Source organism: Zootoca vivipara, chromosome 15 (genome assembly GCF_965207765.1).
Source record: "Zootoca vivipara chromosome 15, rZooViv2.hap1.1, whole genome shotgun sequence".
Classification (NCBI taxonomy): Eukaryota; Metazoa; Chordata; class Lepidosauria; order Squamata; family Lacertidae; genus Zootoca; species Zootoca vivipara.
Window position 1 is genome coordinate 11,303,825 of NC_142598.1, and position 14,939 is coordinate 11,318,763.

Consider the following 14,939-nt stretch of genomic DNA (forward strand, 5'->3'; position numbering starts at 1 on the left):
TGTTTGAAAAAACAGCAACCTCAAAGCAGCTTACAAAAGATAAAATAGTAAAACTGAGAAAAATGCACAGCCATACTTAAACATAAGGCAAAGTAAGTTAAAATACTAAAATAAAATACTTAGTAAAGAAAGCTAAAATATATTAAGGGGGGAAATTAGTAAGGTGTACTTAGTAAGGTGTACTTAGTGTGATTTAAATGTTATATTCAAACACACAGCTTTACTTAGAATTTTTTATTGGATTACTTGAAAATATTTGGAGAAATGACAACTCTGTAGCATCTACTTCCTTTACTTTTAGATTTAAATATAATTTTAGGATGCCTGGATTGCTATGTGCATTAACAAAAATCAGCTTCCTGGGGATAGCCATCTGAGAAATTAATTACAGCCTGATTTAAACTGTTATTATTGTATCCATTCTAGTTCACAAGTTTGATGGTGGCTATGCTTTCATGTCTCAGTAAATCTTAATTACCGTACCACGAATATGTAAATGGAGCAAAAAAACACAACCCATGACTAGTGCTGCATCTGGGGATCACAGTTTGTTTTGCTACAAATGAAATGAAACAAACCATGATCCTCAGTTCAGAAGTAATGCTAAGCCAAGGCTCATGGTTTGTTGCACCCACTCATGCTAGGGAAGGATCTAAGTGGGAGTGATTTGTGCATTTATTTTGCACTTACTTTGATGTGCTGACTGAGCAAATTTATATCCATTCATTGCTGCCGAATAATTTTAGGAAATTATGCATTTTTAAAAGTGCCTTCACTAACTAGGATCCCATGCTCATGGTCAAATGAAGATCATACATCATAGAACCTTTTCAGTCTTGGTTCCTGTTTCCTATGAAAACGGTAGTCTCGTCAGCATGACTAGAAAGCAACAGGAACATGTCTTTTTAGGTAACAAAGTCTCTCACAATGGATCTGCATAGGACACTATGCACTCAGTGGGAGAGGATTGGGAGTGACTCCCAAGGCAAGTTGCCAAGTGCTTTGTTCTTGTTTTTGTAATTGGAGAGTCTATTATCTAGGGGAAATGTCTCAAAACACTTTGGGGTTTAGAGCAAAATATGCTTTCATGGGGCCTTAACGGGTTCTGTGTTCTGAATTCATGGGTGTAACAACAAGAAAACTGCACTGGTCCATTCAGCATTCATTTATTTGTACAGGGCTGTCATAGCCTATGTTTTCTCCAGTTTGGAGTGCAAGGTGGCTAACAGATGCAACATAATTTAAAACCACTGCTTTATTAGGACACGAAAGACCAGCAGGGAATAATGACTAAAATCAAATGTTTTTGATTTCTTTATCCTGCATTTTTAAAAACCTCTTCAGATTTGAGTGTGTGTGGATTTTGGGAGGCTTCAACAAACTGAGCTGCAGTTACACAAAAAGCAAGAGGTTTTAAGATTGGGAAATGGTGGGAATGGGAGATTGAATGCAGCCCAGACGTTTTCAAAGCATTGTGTAAGTAGCGTTCTGCTAGCTAGGAAGACAAACATTTCCAGAGCTTTGGGGCATGTACTTCTTGATAAACACATGGATTCTTAGTCTCTCCCCCCCCCCACAAGAGTATCAAATCTATTTTATTAACATATTAAGAGCTTAATTTCAGTGTAGGAAAAAAAGATGGATTTATGATAATGTTTTAATAGCATCACAGGTGTTTGGGGAGTATTTCTATGACTCATGTATATAGGGGCAGCTGTTGGCTGAGGTGGCAGGAGAAAATTGAGTTTGTTTGCATACCACAAAAGGAAGGCAGGAAATAGAAAGCCTGGTGTTTGTACGCTTGTGCCTTTTTTGTATGTTTACAAACAATTGAGGACTTGTCCAAAATTCTGTCCCAGCATCCATTTAGAAATCTGTATGTATCTAATTTGGTAAAGTTGCTAGGAATTCTCAATTGCTACCAGAGACTTCTGAAAGTCTTTCCATGTCTATCAGATATCTCAAGGTCTCACGTAGACCTTCCAGATCCACTTGCTTCATCCAAGAAAGCTCTTTATGCTTCTGAGCCTCCATGTACTAGCTATATAGTTAAGGAAGCAGCAGCAATTGCACCAACTCTTAATATTTGCTAATTTAAAATATAAATCTAAGCACAAACTGTCATTAACAGTGGAAACAATGAACAACATGTTGAACTGTACAGTATTTATCATTATCATTCCCATACATCAGGGTGGCCATCTTGATGTTCTTGAGATACTTTTGGACTCCACTTCCCATCAACCCCAGCCAGCATGACCGATAGTCAAGGATTATGGGACCTGTAGTTCACCAACATATGGAGGACGCCACATTGACGATTTCATAAAACTGTCATTGTCTTCCTTTCTATGTTATTACAAAATGTGCCAGCTTTCTCATTGAGGTGGCCATTAGATCCTGTGGACATAATTTTGGAACAGTGCGCTGTTCCAGAATAGGATTTTAAAAGTACTGTTTGTCAGTCCTCATAATTGCAGTATCTTTTTTATGCCATTGAAGTAACATTATCTTGTAAAATTACTCTGCAGGGATTTCCTGCCTCGTGGATCTGGAATTGTTACCAGGCGTCCCCTCATTCTTCAGCTTATCTTTTCTAAAACAGGTATGTGGTTTTTTCCATTGTATTTGAAGAGTGACCCAAGTCCTTGTGTAAATGCTGATATGTCCGTGTGCGGTTTCTTCTTTGACTGTGACTATTCTAGAATGCAGAAATCTTTATTTGCTCTGGTTAACTAGCATTGTTTATGTCTTCGTGGGACTATATTTCAGTGTTCTTAACATGTTTCCAAGCCAGTGTCTTTATTAAGTCATTTATTATGCTTTGGTAAAAAAAAAAAAGGACATGCTTTTTCTGAATACGTTGACTTGACTTGTAAAACAAATGTGGATAATGAATCAATCAATTTTGTAAAGTACTGTATTAGAATTGTATTCTGAGTGAGGAGAGGCTGTGTTCAAGCTGAACCAGTGCCTGGCTGTACTTATGGGCCAATAAGCTGAAACTCAATCCTCCTAAGACAGAAATTGCGAGTGAGTAGTTTCCAGGTCTAAGAATTAGAAACTTTGCCTATTCTAGATGGGATTGCACTTCCTCTGAATGATTATTGGGGGGCAATGGGGTGATGAAGTAACCTGGGGATGTCATGCAGCAGTCAAGACTAAGCTGCTGCCTGGGCCACCCTGTTCAAAGGGATTGACCTAAGACAAACAGCAGCTACTTGGGTCATTGTGCTCAACAAACAGTGCATAGCACGACTATGATAGCATCTCTCCTCACGCTGCCCAGGGTTGGCTGCTCAGTTCATCATTCGCAGGAACTGCGCTGAACACCTTGGCACCACCTACCTGAGCCAGTGTGCTAAGCAAAACCAACTTGCAGCACAGCAGTAGCAGCCTCCCCTTTCTGCCCTTTCTTGTGCACTGTCTGCCTAGCTTGGTGGAGGTGCACAGGAGCAACTCTGGCGGTCTATTGAAGGTTGTCTGTGGGGTTTTTAAAGAGCTTTCTTAGGGTTATGACCGTCATACACGTTGAACAACAGAACATCATGTGTCATGGGGTGGTGATAGGCCCTCTTGAGAGACCAAGCATCTAGTAGTTGCCAACCATTTGGGGCTTTTGGGTGCACATTTGCAAACTGGGCAAATCGTCCTGGGCATCTTGCACATCCCACAAGCAAGCACACTCCTTATTGTACTGGCTTATTGTACTGGCTTCGGCAGAAGTGCTTCTTTCAAGCCAAGTTTCAGCAGGGAAAGGAGAAGGGGAAGGGACCATGTGGGCACCATGGAGGACCTCTCTGGGCACATCCCTTGGGACCAAAGCAGCAGCACATTGGTAACATAACCCAGTAAACGGGCAATAAATATTTGCATAATTTAGAAAATATAGTGTGTCTCCCCCTCCCCTCACATTTTCATCTCACAAAATAAAACTGCTGAGCATACAGTGCAGCCCTACTAAATTAGGCCTGCAATATAAAGCATTTGGTATAGTTAAAAGCGGTTTTCAGTGACAGCTCCTGAGTTGAGCCCTCAAAAGGTGTTCCAGAGGTGTGAATTCCAATCTGACAAAGTGTTTTCTCTTTTTCAGAATATGCAGAATTTTTGCACTGCAAGTCTAAGAAGTTTACAGATTTTGATGAAGTCCGACAGGAGATTGAAGCGGAGACAGACAGGGTTACAGGAACAAATAAAGGCATCTCTCCTGTTCCCATTAACCTGAGGGTGTATTCACCACATGGTAGGTGTGGTTTTGTGCTCTGGATGAACCTTTTAAAAGCAGATATTACTGGACTGAATACATATATTTGAGGGCTACTGGACTACTAAAGTATCCTGGACTGGAAATATCCAGTAAAAAGGAAAGTTATGGCTTTATGTGGTACTTGGGGAGTAAGAGTCTGTATATAGCTTGAGCTGTAGGAGGATGTGAAGGCATTAGATGCATTATCATGGTTAAAAAAGGCTTTGGGGTCTTACAGTTGTGAGGATAACTAGCTAGATCTCCCTAATGGCTTCCCTCCATCCTTGTATAAAAAGACTTTGGCAAAGTTCCTTGAGGTCACAAAGCAAAACCTGATGACCTTCTCAAAAGGAAGTTCTTAACACTGTGCTCATTTTTCTTTTCAGTATTGAATCTGACTTTGATTGACCTTCCGGGTATCACTAAGGTGCCAGTGGGTGACCAACCCCAGGACATTGAGTACCAGATAAAAGATATGATTTTGCAATTCATCAGCAGAGATAGTAGCCTGATTCTTGCTGTGACTCCAGCCAACATGGATTTGGCCAACTCAGATGCTCTCAAAATGGCCAAAGAAGTTGACCCACAAGGTAAAAAAAAAAAATCTTCATTTCCCCCCCCCCCCCTTTCACCTGTTGCACTGATCAATTCCACACAATTCCATGGCAGAATACTGTAGGGTCTCCAAAATCTCACTCTGAGCTTCTCAGCTGAAATAATTGGGAATCCCCAAATCATTCTAGGTAGAATAGTCCAGGGCCAGCCCTATGGCCAGGCTGGGTGGCGCACGGCACCACGGCGCCGGCCCGCCAGGGGGGCGCCGCGAGCTGCTCCCGCCTGCTGGCCGGCCGGCCCGCCACACAGCTGCGCCCACGGCAACCGCACTGTGCCTGCCTGCCTGCCCGCCGTGCAGCAGCACCTGTGGCAGCCGCGCTGCGCCCGCCCACCGCTCTGGGAAACAGGGTGGGGTGTCGCCAGAGGGATCCATTGCACCACGGCGCCAGGGGTGCTTAAGACGGCCCTGAGTGCCGATGTGCTTTTTCTGTGGCCCTGTGCCAGATACCTTTCTCTGCTAAAATGCTGGTCTTTAAAATGAATTTTCTAGAGGATCCTGGGAACAGAATGATAGTAGCAGAAACCATAAGATTAGGACAACTGGAACTTAAAATTGCAGGGCAGAACAAGATGGAATAATTCATGTCCTTGGTGGCAATAATTAATTATGTGCATTAAAAAGAAGATGCCTTAATTCCTAAGAACTACAGGTGTCTAAAATCTTGGCCTAATCTGGCAGCTGCCCTGTATCTATCCAATATTACTTATGAATCTCATAGATGGGCCTTTTCCAGAGCCCGATTTGATGCGATGCCTTCAGCTGTGTTACACAGCAAATTCTTGCGTATACCAATTGAAGAGTGCTTTTGTCCATGCATGTCCAACAAGGTGGAATCTGTTATTCACATTCTTTTATTCTGTGAATTCTGTAGTGAAGAACGATCGCGACTCATTTTACCCTTATTATCAAAATTCACACCCTTGCAATATTATCTGGAATTTCCCCCCGAAACATTACGCAATTTCCTTCTGGAAGATTCTTTGAGCTCAGTATCCTATGCTGTGGCCAAATTTTGCACCTTAGCTATTAAACGTAAATCTCTTTTATTGAATAACATATTATAACAATTTGTCCTGCCCTCCGATGATGATATTGCTGCTACAGCTCTTAGTTAAATCTCTTATTTTATGGTGTTTTATTCCGCTGGACCTGTATCTTAAGTATTGTATATTAGTATATTGACTGTTAAAACCCCATATCAGTCGTTTTAATGGTTTATGTAGAGAATTATGCAGAATTTCTGGTTTGATATGCTGGCTGTTTGCTGTAATAAACATTGACTACTGACTGATTCTGTGCATTATGAAGTAAAATAAAGAAATCAAGAGCTTTACAAAAGCCTTAATCACTCTGATGTGCAAAGTTGTGGTGCCAAGCTTATCATTTATTATAATATGTATTATAGCTCCTGATAACTTGTTTGATCTCTCACCTGAATATTTGGATCATCTGTTGATCAGCCGTTCTGTTTCCCCCCCCCTCAGGCTTACGGACTATTGGGGTAATAACCAAACTAGACCTGATGGATGAAGGCACTGATGCAAGAGATGTTCTGGAGAACAAACTTCTACCTCTGCGGAGAGGTAGAAAGCTATTAAAACTTATAACTGATGGGTATTTGTGTGAATGAACTCAAGTACTGTAGCATTGGTCAGATTCATAGACTTGAATAAAATGAGTGTTTGCCAATCAGGCTTAAAGGAAGGAAGTACCTGGGCTCCAAACCACCATGCAGTGTGCATTTAATGTGCACTCTGGGTAAGAAGAAGCAAATGAAAGTAGCTAGTTTTGAAGTCTGCTTGCTGTTTGTCTTGTCCCTTTGTCATCCAGAGCATTTCTAAAGCACTCAGGTGTACAGGGCTACTGGCAATCAGCTTTCTTTTATTCCTAGCATCTATGGGTGCAAAGTGTCAGCAGGATGCATATGGGACGTGATCTGCGACCAAGCTTCATGACAAAGCTTGTCATTTGACATGAAGTTATCAGATTCTTTCTTCCACCCCCTCTTTGGGCAGGAAGCGGTCAGTGGTTGGAGCCATATATTTTCGTATACCTGTTGAAAACTTCCAATTTGCACAGTAGAAGGGACCTTAGTGATGATCCTAGCTGAGTGTTGTGCATTTAGAGCCAATTTGTGACCCTGGTGAATTGTGATCCTGTAGTTTTTAGATTAGACTAGATTAGATTTCTTTATTGTCATTGTGTAATTACAATGAAATTAGATGCTATCCCATAAAAACAACAACACAAAACACATTTTCAGCCACACATTCACTGTAATGGAGCATGAGGTGAGACAGGTATTGAGGATAGCGAATCCGAGGAAGGCTGCTGGACCTGATGGTATCACAGGAAGGGTGTTGAGGGGCTGTGCAGATCAATTGGTGAAGGTCTTTACTAAGATCTTCAACGTCACATTTAACATGCTGATAGAACATTGGGAGCACAGTCTTACGTTTAGCATGGTTGAAATCCCCAGCAATGATGTGCACAGCTTTCGAATACTTGTCTTGCTGGCTGCTGATAAAGCTCTGCAGAGACCTCATAGCTAAGTTGGCAACTGGAACGTACACACCAGTTAACATAACAGCTGTGAACTCTCTAGGGAGATAGATTTTAACTTGATTAACTTTGTCCAGATTTGATCTCTGTATAAGTCTGTATAGTGTATAGTAGGAGATGACTCATCTCACCAGCATGAGCTCAGAGTCTGACAAGAGTGGGTTCTTGATTACCCCTTCAATGAATGTGCTTGCTATGCTGCTCAATATCACAGTTCTGCATTTGAAATAAACGGTGCAAAATAGGCACATTCTCATCTTTTTTATTTGGGCTGTACCACATGGATTTCTGTAAATTTCTGAGTCACAGTGCTTTCATGTACTAAGGAAGACAACTTGTGACATCAGGGTGTGAGGCCAAGTTCCATGGGAAAGAACTATGCTGAGTGTAAAAATTCCAGCCAATGGCTGTTGAATGTCCCACTTTATCTCTGCATGGCTTCTTGTCTTTTCAATTAAAATAGGAGCAATAGGCCCTTCTTAATTTTAAGTGTGGATTGTTGTAGAAGCTAGGATTCCCCACTTCTTTTGTACCATTACAACTATGTGGCTTTCTGCAGTGGTTGCCCTGTTGTGTCCTAGCTGCTTTCTCTGCATTTGTACTGGGCTCCTGTGCAGAACTATAAGGCAAAAAACTAATATATGGAGCTGTCCACTCATAGGCTACATTGGAGTTGTGAACCGGAGCCAGAAGGATATTGATGGTAAGAAGGACATCAGAGCAGCATTGGCAGCTGAGCGCAAGTTCTTCCTTTCCCATCCTGCTTACAGACACATGGCAGACCGCATGGGAACCCCGCACTTGCAGAAGCTGCTCAACCAGGTAGGCTGTTCCTGCGGCATCCTGGCTCTTTTGCCTGGCTCTTTAATATTGCCTGAACATCACTGTTTCCCCTTAAACCTTGTGGAGGTGTTACATTATGGAGGAAGGTGGCTGGCACCTTTCACCCCAAATGTGATTCTCTCCCCATACTTTTTCTTACCGAAAAAATAATCTGCTATTCTTCATTTTATAGCTGGTTTAAACATTTCAAAGAAACAGGGGAGAGCAGAAATGAGGGTCTTTGGTTTTTAGCTTATTTCTTTTTCAGGTATCAGCTTGTTGCTGACATGAAATATGTATGTAGTCATGCTAATCTCCCATCATATACAGTTATATCCGTGGAATTGTTCCAGATGAATATGGATTAAACTTGTTGAAGCAGGAAAAGACCTGTAGATGGTTTCCATAAGCCAGTGCCTGTTTTGGAAGGGTTGAAAGGGCTATGCTGGGAGCAGCCAAGTTTTCTTTTAACTTTGTTTATCCCTAGCAAGGGCAACAAGGAAAGGATTTTGGTGCTAGAAAGAAGGATAAGGTGTTCACCTAGGTGGTGGGCCTGCAGTTTTGTTAGGCTGAGATGGGGATTTAGGCATTCTTGGGTCATATACCAAAGAATCACAGCCTACAGCTGTTTAGAGCTCCATCACACCACAAAGGGGCAGCTGATGGATAAGAATTTTGTTAAATACTGGAATTTTGTTAACTAGAGATAATTGAGAACAAAAGCAATAGGGATTCATCTTGGACATATCATATATGGAGAATGGGAAGCCGGTTTTGGAAAATTGTATTAAATTGAATTAATTTGGCAATGATTTGGAAAATCAATAAAAATAATTGGCAAAAAACAACAACAGTTCCATCACACCACAACTCACCCCTGATCAAGAGCTAGACAGCCCTCAACCTAGCTGACTTGAAAGGGAAAGCTGCTTTTGTTCAGCACTAAGCAACACTACTTATAATGATGTTGATATGAAATGATTGCTCTCTTTTTTCCATAGCAATTGACAAACCATATCCGGGAGACTCTGCCATCACTGCGTAGCAAACTCCAGAGCCAGCTTTTGTCCCTTGAAAAAGAAGTGGAGGAATACAAGAACTTCCGCCCTGATGACCCTACGCGGAAAACGAAAGCCTTGCTTCAGTAGGTCAAATCTGAATTGAGCTGTGCCTCTCACATGGGGAGCTTCCTTCCTTTGTTGTGTTGTGCTTTCAGAGGCTAGCTTTCATCTTGAGAAGCATGAAAGCATAGGGTGGTATCCAACTAAGTTTTACTCAGAGCAGACCTGTTGAAATTAATGGACCTAACTAGTCATGCTTATTAATTTCAGTGAGTTTACCCTGGGTAAAACTTAGTTGAATATCTGTGTTGTGGCAAACATCCAGTGTGCTTCCTCTGTTCATTTTTTACTTATAAGGCATCATTTATGTGAAAGTTGCAGTTCACAATGTTGCATAAGGAAAAAAAGTATGCATAGCAGAGAGCATCCTTTTGGATGTATAGGATACACAAATTACATGTGACTTTTGCATTCTTTTACATTCCACATTTGGTCGTAAAGTGCATGTGGAGGGGTATTTTTGTGTAGCATGGTTGTGGAGCAGCAAATCCTTTTTGAAACATTGTCCATAGTTTGAACTTGATCATCTTGGCAAGATTGGTGGCCAAAGTTCGAGTATTTTAACATCTTACATTTTTATAATGGAATATATTATGATCAAATCTATTGTTTTTCAGCCTAATTGCATGTTTTGATTTTTCTAAGCAGTTTTCAGATGGCAGCATAAAAAGTTTTATTGTTGTGATAATGATAGTGTAGTGTGTGCCGAAGTAGTGTACCAAATAAAGTCATCTCCTACTATGTGTTTTTTAAAAGCTTCCTGGCAAAGAATTAGATTTCATATGTACATGCCAAAAGAAGTTGATCAAGTAAAAAGTGTTACTTTTCACTCTGCATTCCCGATTGACTGATAATGGCTTCTGCTCACTCAACAGACTGTGGCATTACTGGTATATAAACTTATATATAAAATTGGTTTTAATTTATATCTGCGTAGGATGGTCCAACAGTTTGCTGTGGACTTTGAGAAGCGGATTGAAGGTTCCGGGGACCAAGTAGACACGTTAGAACTATCAGGCGGAGCCCGAATAAACCGCATCTTCCACGAAAGGTTCCCTTTTGAACTTGTCAAGGTAAAAGACATTCCCTTTTGAACTTGTCAAGGTAAAAGACATGGGATTTTACCTCCTGGGGTGATTTGCAAGTTGCTGCTGGAGGACATTCCTGATAGAGACAATGTCCCCTACTGGAAGGATCAGGCAGGTTCCTCTTTGCCACCTCTCCTGGGGGAAGAGTCATCCCTCTCTTGAGACTGATTTCTGTTGGTGACAGTTGGACCTTTCTTTTCTCTGCAAAAAAGTATTCTCATCTATAGCCTTTTTAGTGTTTACTTTGTGCCAGTTTGTGAGTTTGGTGATTAAGTATGGTGTTTATGAAGGCTATAGCTGTGCATATGAGAGTACTGCTGTATTTTCAACCCACTGTTGGCAATCAGTAAGACACATTTCCCCTGCATAGGAGTGTACTGTTGCTTGCTGGGGAAGAGCAAAGCCACAGGTGTCTGCTTTCGGCTGATGATCCAGACCGCTTTGGAAGATCTTATCTAATCATCCAAAGTTAAAAAGGCACAAGAACTGTTGCTTAGCTGCTCTGGTGCTGGCGGTCACCACTGTTGTGTGTTAAATGGCCTTGTCTTGTCTGTAGGTTTGAGGTCTGGAGAACAGTTGACTACTCCCTTGTAGTAGGAAAAATGTAGCAACAGACACTAGCAGGAATAGCAATCTTAAGGTTAAAAAACAGTTAAGTTCCTGGGAAAATTAAGTACCCCACCCACCCACCCCATCAATCGACAGAGTGTTCTGTTTACCAGTGAGTAGTCAATTGACATTTCACATAGATGTCAGTTTTGTCCCATTGTGAAATGCAGGGGCTCTACTCGCAGTAGACCAAGACAGAACTTGCCCTTCGGGTTGGATCACAGGAGATGCATGATCCAGGATGCACTCCTACTGAGGAGAATGGTCCTCAGCAAGTACACTTTTCTTGGCTACTATATAATTTGTATCCTGGATCTTTGCATAAGTTCTCTCTAAGGTGTTTGGTAAGTATGGCTTCTCTAAGGTGCGAGTGTCTGAAGAAGAAAGGAGGGCCCCTCTTTGTGATCAACCAGCAATTTTGTTTCTCCTGTTTCTACCAGCTTTAGCATTGGGGGCTTTTTGTCTTCTAGATGGAGTTTGATGAGAAGGATTTGAGACGAGAAATCAGCTATGCAATCAAAAACATCCATGGTGTAAGGCAAGTATAGGAACAGTAGCTGATTCAATGCAGCACAGTGTTATCTTGTTCTCCACTGATAAACTGTATGTAATGATAACTATCTGGGATGCTAAGGCAAGCTGGGAGTTGGTCTGAGATCCCTTCTACTGATGGTGGTTCCTGTTCTGCCCAAGTCAAAAGGAAGAATGTCACTGAGAAGATGAAAGGAAACAGAATGATGATCACCCTGTCACTGTGCCTGGTACTTTACTAAGCCTAAAGGGAGGACCCTTCTTCTGCTTGGAGGAATTTGAGTGAGAGGCAGTGAAAGAGAAAGTCCAGGGCTGTACATCAATTTGCAAATACTTCTAGCACAACTCATTTATCAGACAAAAGAGCACAGCATTTCTGATTGGTGGCTTTTGCTTCCCCTCCCCTCCAGTTTCAGCACCCTTTATTTCACTTTGTTTATGGATGCAACAATGGGAGACATGTTTTTGAGATACCTTGGGCTTCTTCTGTGCATAGCTAAACTTGAACTCTTGTTAGGACTAAAGACTTTTAATGCCCATATGGAATGGGCTCAGGATAGGATGTATAGGCCAGGAGTTTCTGTAGTTCTGTTGAAGAATGAACAGTTCCATTTAGACACTATCCTTTTGGGGCAATAGCACACAAGATCCATTGCTTCAAGTACAATCAACTTCTATTTATCTCCACCCCCCTCCCAGTATCCTGTATCTGTAATGTCTTTACCCTGGCCAGCTTTTATTCCATCCTTTTTCTTGTCAATGTCCTTAGTTTCTTAACTATTATGTGGGTGGGTGGGGGTGTTCTTTTGTCTAATTTTTGTCGCGATTTCCTTTCTTGCCTATCTGCCTCCTGTCTCACATTTTGATCTAGAATAAAAAGCTTCTTAGAAAGAAGAAACCCTCTGTAAACACCTACAGTTTAGAATTCAGTTTGCAAAAATGTCTTTCTGTAGCAAAGACTAGAGTCCATTCCCCTCTTTTGTCTCATCAACATTTTTTTCCATTTTCTGATGCCCTTATTCCACCTTTTGAACTTTATTATTTAAATGGGAGAGGGCTTGATGCAGTGGAAGGTTTTAACAGTTGCGGGAGGGAATTGTGTTCTAGAATGTTGCCAGTCTTTAAACCTGTTCTCTTTCCCCTCCTTGTTTTTCTTCTCTGCCATGTCTTGCCTTCCTTTCTCCTGCGTGTGGATGACTAGGACGGGGCTGTTCACACCAGACTTGGCATTTGAGGCCATTGTGAAAAAACAGTTGGTGAAGCTGAAAGAGCCTTGTCTGAAATGTGTCGACCTGGTTATTCAGGAGTTAATCAATACATTTAGACAGTGTACCAGTAAGGTATTGAACTAGCTGGAGGCAGCCTGGCCCTTACTGAGTGGGCTGGGGAAACCTGCCAAAACTGCACTGTTCTAATCTGCTCAACTTGCCTAACACAACCTCCAAGAAGAGCTACAAGCATCTTCTAAAATCCTGATTGGCTGGTGTTAAAATGGGATTGGGGTTTATTCTGCAGGGGAGACTATCAAGTTTCGTAGGCTTTTACAAAAATGTGAAGCTGTCTTACAACATGGTCCAGATTACAGTCTTGAAATTGTGGCTCACTGCAAGCAGGATTGGTCTGTGCTTTAAGCTTCTCCTGCTTTTATCCTCTGCCTGCAAACAGAAGCTGCTGTTAGCTCTCTGGAGGTTGCCTAGGTCTGTGGGTAGATTCTTCTTGGATCTTGGCCCTTCTCTAAGTGCACGGCTTCTTGATCTGCCATTTAAACCGCTCCCTCAGGTTTTTTGCAAAGTCATGGCTGTTAGAAGGTCATGCGGCTGTTTGGGCAAATTAGCTTCAAATGCACTGATTGGCATAATGAACCATTTCCAGTCTAAAGGCCATCTGTTGGGAATTCGTTTCACTGTTTCAGTGTGGTTGTCCCATCTACATGCATATTGAAAAACTGACCTGTCAAAGAGCTAGCTTCTCCCCTGCTTAATTTGCTGAAATTGACAGCAGGGCGTACAAACTGAGGCTCCAGGATCATGCTGCCTGATTGTGTGCCCTCTGGACAAGAACTTTGATTTTCAGCAGAGTAGCAAAGGTGCTGCCCTTAAGAGCGGTTTACATTGCTTGCTTGTTACAGTGGTGTATGCTGTAGGACTCTGGGTCCGTTTCTGACAAAGCAGTTGTGTGCTTTTGTTGTTATGTGAAGAAGCCAGCACTTGCTCTCCAAGGTCCTTCAAATCCCCACTATCCTGATGCAGCAGAATCTGCATCTCTCTTCTGCCCCACAAGGTATCTGAGTTTGGGCTGCTTTCTTGAATTCAGATTCCAAAGGATTTTGTAAAGGAGTCATTCCCCAAAGAAGGGCTCCTAGTCTGAACAGCAACTGATGAAGCAGGGGACAGGGAAGTGGCAGAACTGTGAAACAGGGAACAATTTTGGACACCATCACAAGAGAGGATTGACCCTAAATCCAGGTTTTTCAAGACCTGAGGGTCACTTGCAAGGGAAAATGTCATTCCTTGCAGGTGAAATGAGCCAGTGAAACAGAAATGAACGGTTAAATGCTGATTGCTGAGGCAGGCATCATTCTTATGTATATGACCAGTCTCTGTTGACTGTACCACTTCAGATGATGGGATACTCCTTATTACATTTCCCCCTTATAGAGAAGTAGCATGCTAGAGAGAAGGGTGCTAGGCTTTCAGTTTTCCTGACAAGTTAGTAGAGATACTGTTTTTATGTATGGAGGAATATTGATTCATGTGAGCCCCATTCCTAGTATAGCCCAGGCACAAGTTGACTACAACAGTCACATTGTGGAATTCTAGCATCTTAGGCTGAAAGCTTCAGTGGAGGTGCTAATTATACCAGGTTGCAAGGTTACTAACATGTTAATTGAAAATAGCAACCATCACCAAATACTGTAAGTGTACTTCTCCCTCCTTCCATCTGCTAACAGATGCCTGCCCAGTACTGTTTCGGAACATGGAAGACTAGTGCAATGGTAGCCAACCTTTTTGCCACGTTTGCCACAAATGGGAGTTTTGATTGTAGTCAAACATGATGGCGAGCAGGCTGCAGAGTAGCACTAGAGGTGGGCAGAGCGTGCCTGACTTGACATAGCCTGACCCTGAGGCCTTTCTGCCTCACTTTAGGAGTGCCACAAATTACTTGTGGCATCCTTGCTATATTAGCCATTCATACTCTAGAATCAAACGGGGAACAGTAAGAAGCAAGCATGACCTGTTTTTTCAGTCTTGGGGAGCTATGAAAAACAAAACCGGTTTCCATCCACTTTGCCAAGCACACTCATACTGCAAGGGGCAGGCAGGATCCCTTTGTAGAAGTACCTG

At 42.0% G+C, this 14,939-nt stretch overlaps 1 protein-coding gene across 10 annotated transcripts in view; it reads left to right on the forward strand.

Annotated features, from left to right (window-relative positions):
- DNM2 (dynamin 2) overlaps positions 1-14,939 on the forward strand; it is a 60,810-nt gene that overhangs the window by 11,749 nt on the left and 34,122 nt on the right. For 6 of the 10 annotated variants that reach the window (XM_035141253.3, XM_088658842.1, XM_035141255.3 and 3 more), the window contains exons 2-10: positions 2,532-2,605; positions 4,094-4,243; positions 4,633-4,836; positions 6,347-6,445; positions 8,086-8,246; positions 9,248-9,390; positions 10,305-10,440; positions 11,535-11,602; positions 12,797-12,935. In XM_035141253.3, the coding sequence (XP_034997144.1) occupies positions 2,532-2,605; positions 4,094-4,243; positions 4,633-4,836; positions 6,347-6,445; positions 8,086-8,246; positions 9,248-9,390; positions 10,305-10,440; positions 11,535-11,602; positions 12,797-12,935 (1,174 nt within the window). The remainder of the gene's footprint in view (positions 1-2,531; positions 2,606-4,093; positions 4,244-4,632; positions 4,837-6,346; positions 6,446-8,085; positions 8,247-9,247; positions 9,391-10,304; positions 10,441-11,534; positions 11,603-12,796; positions 12,936-14,939) is intronic. The other 4 variants (XM_035141256.3, XM_035141254.3, XM_088658839.1 and 1 more) reach the window with 1 other exon arrangement.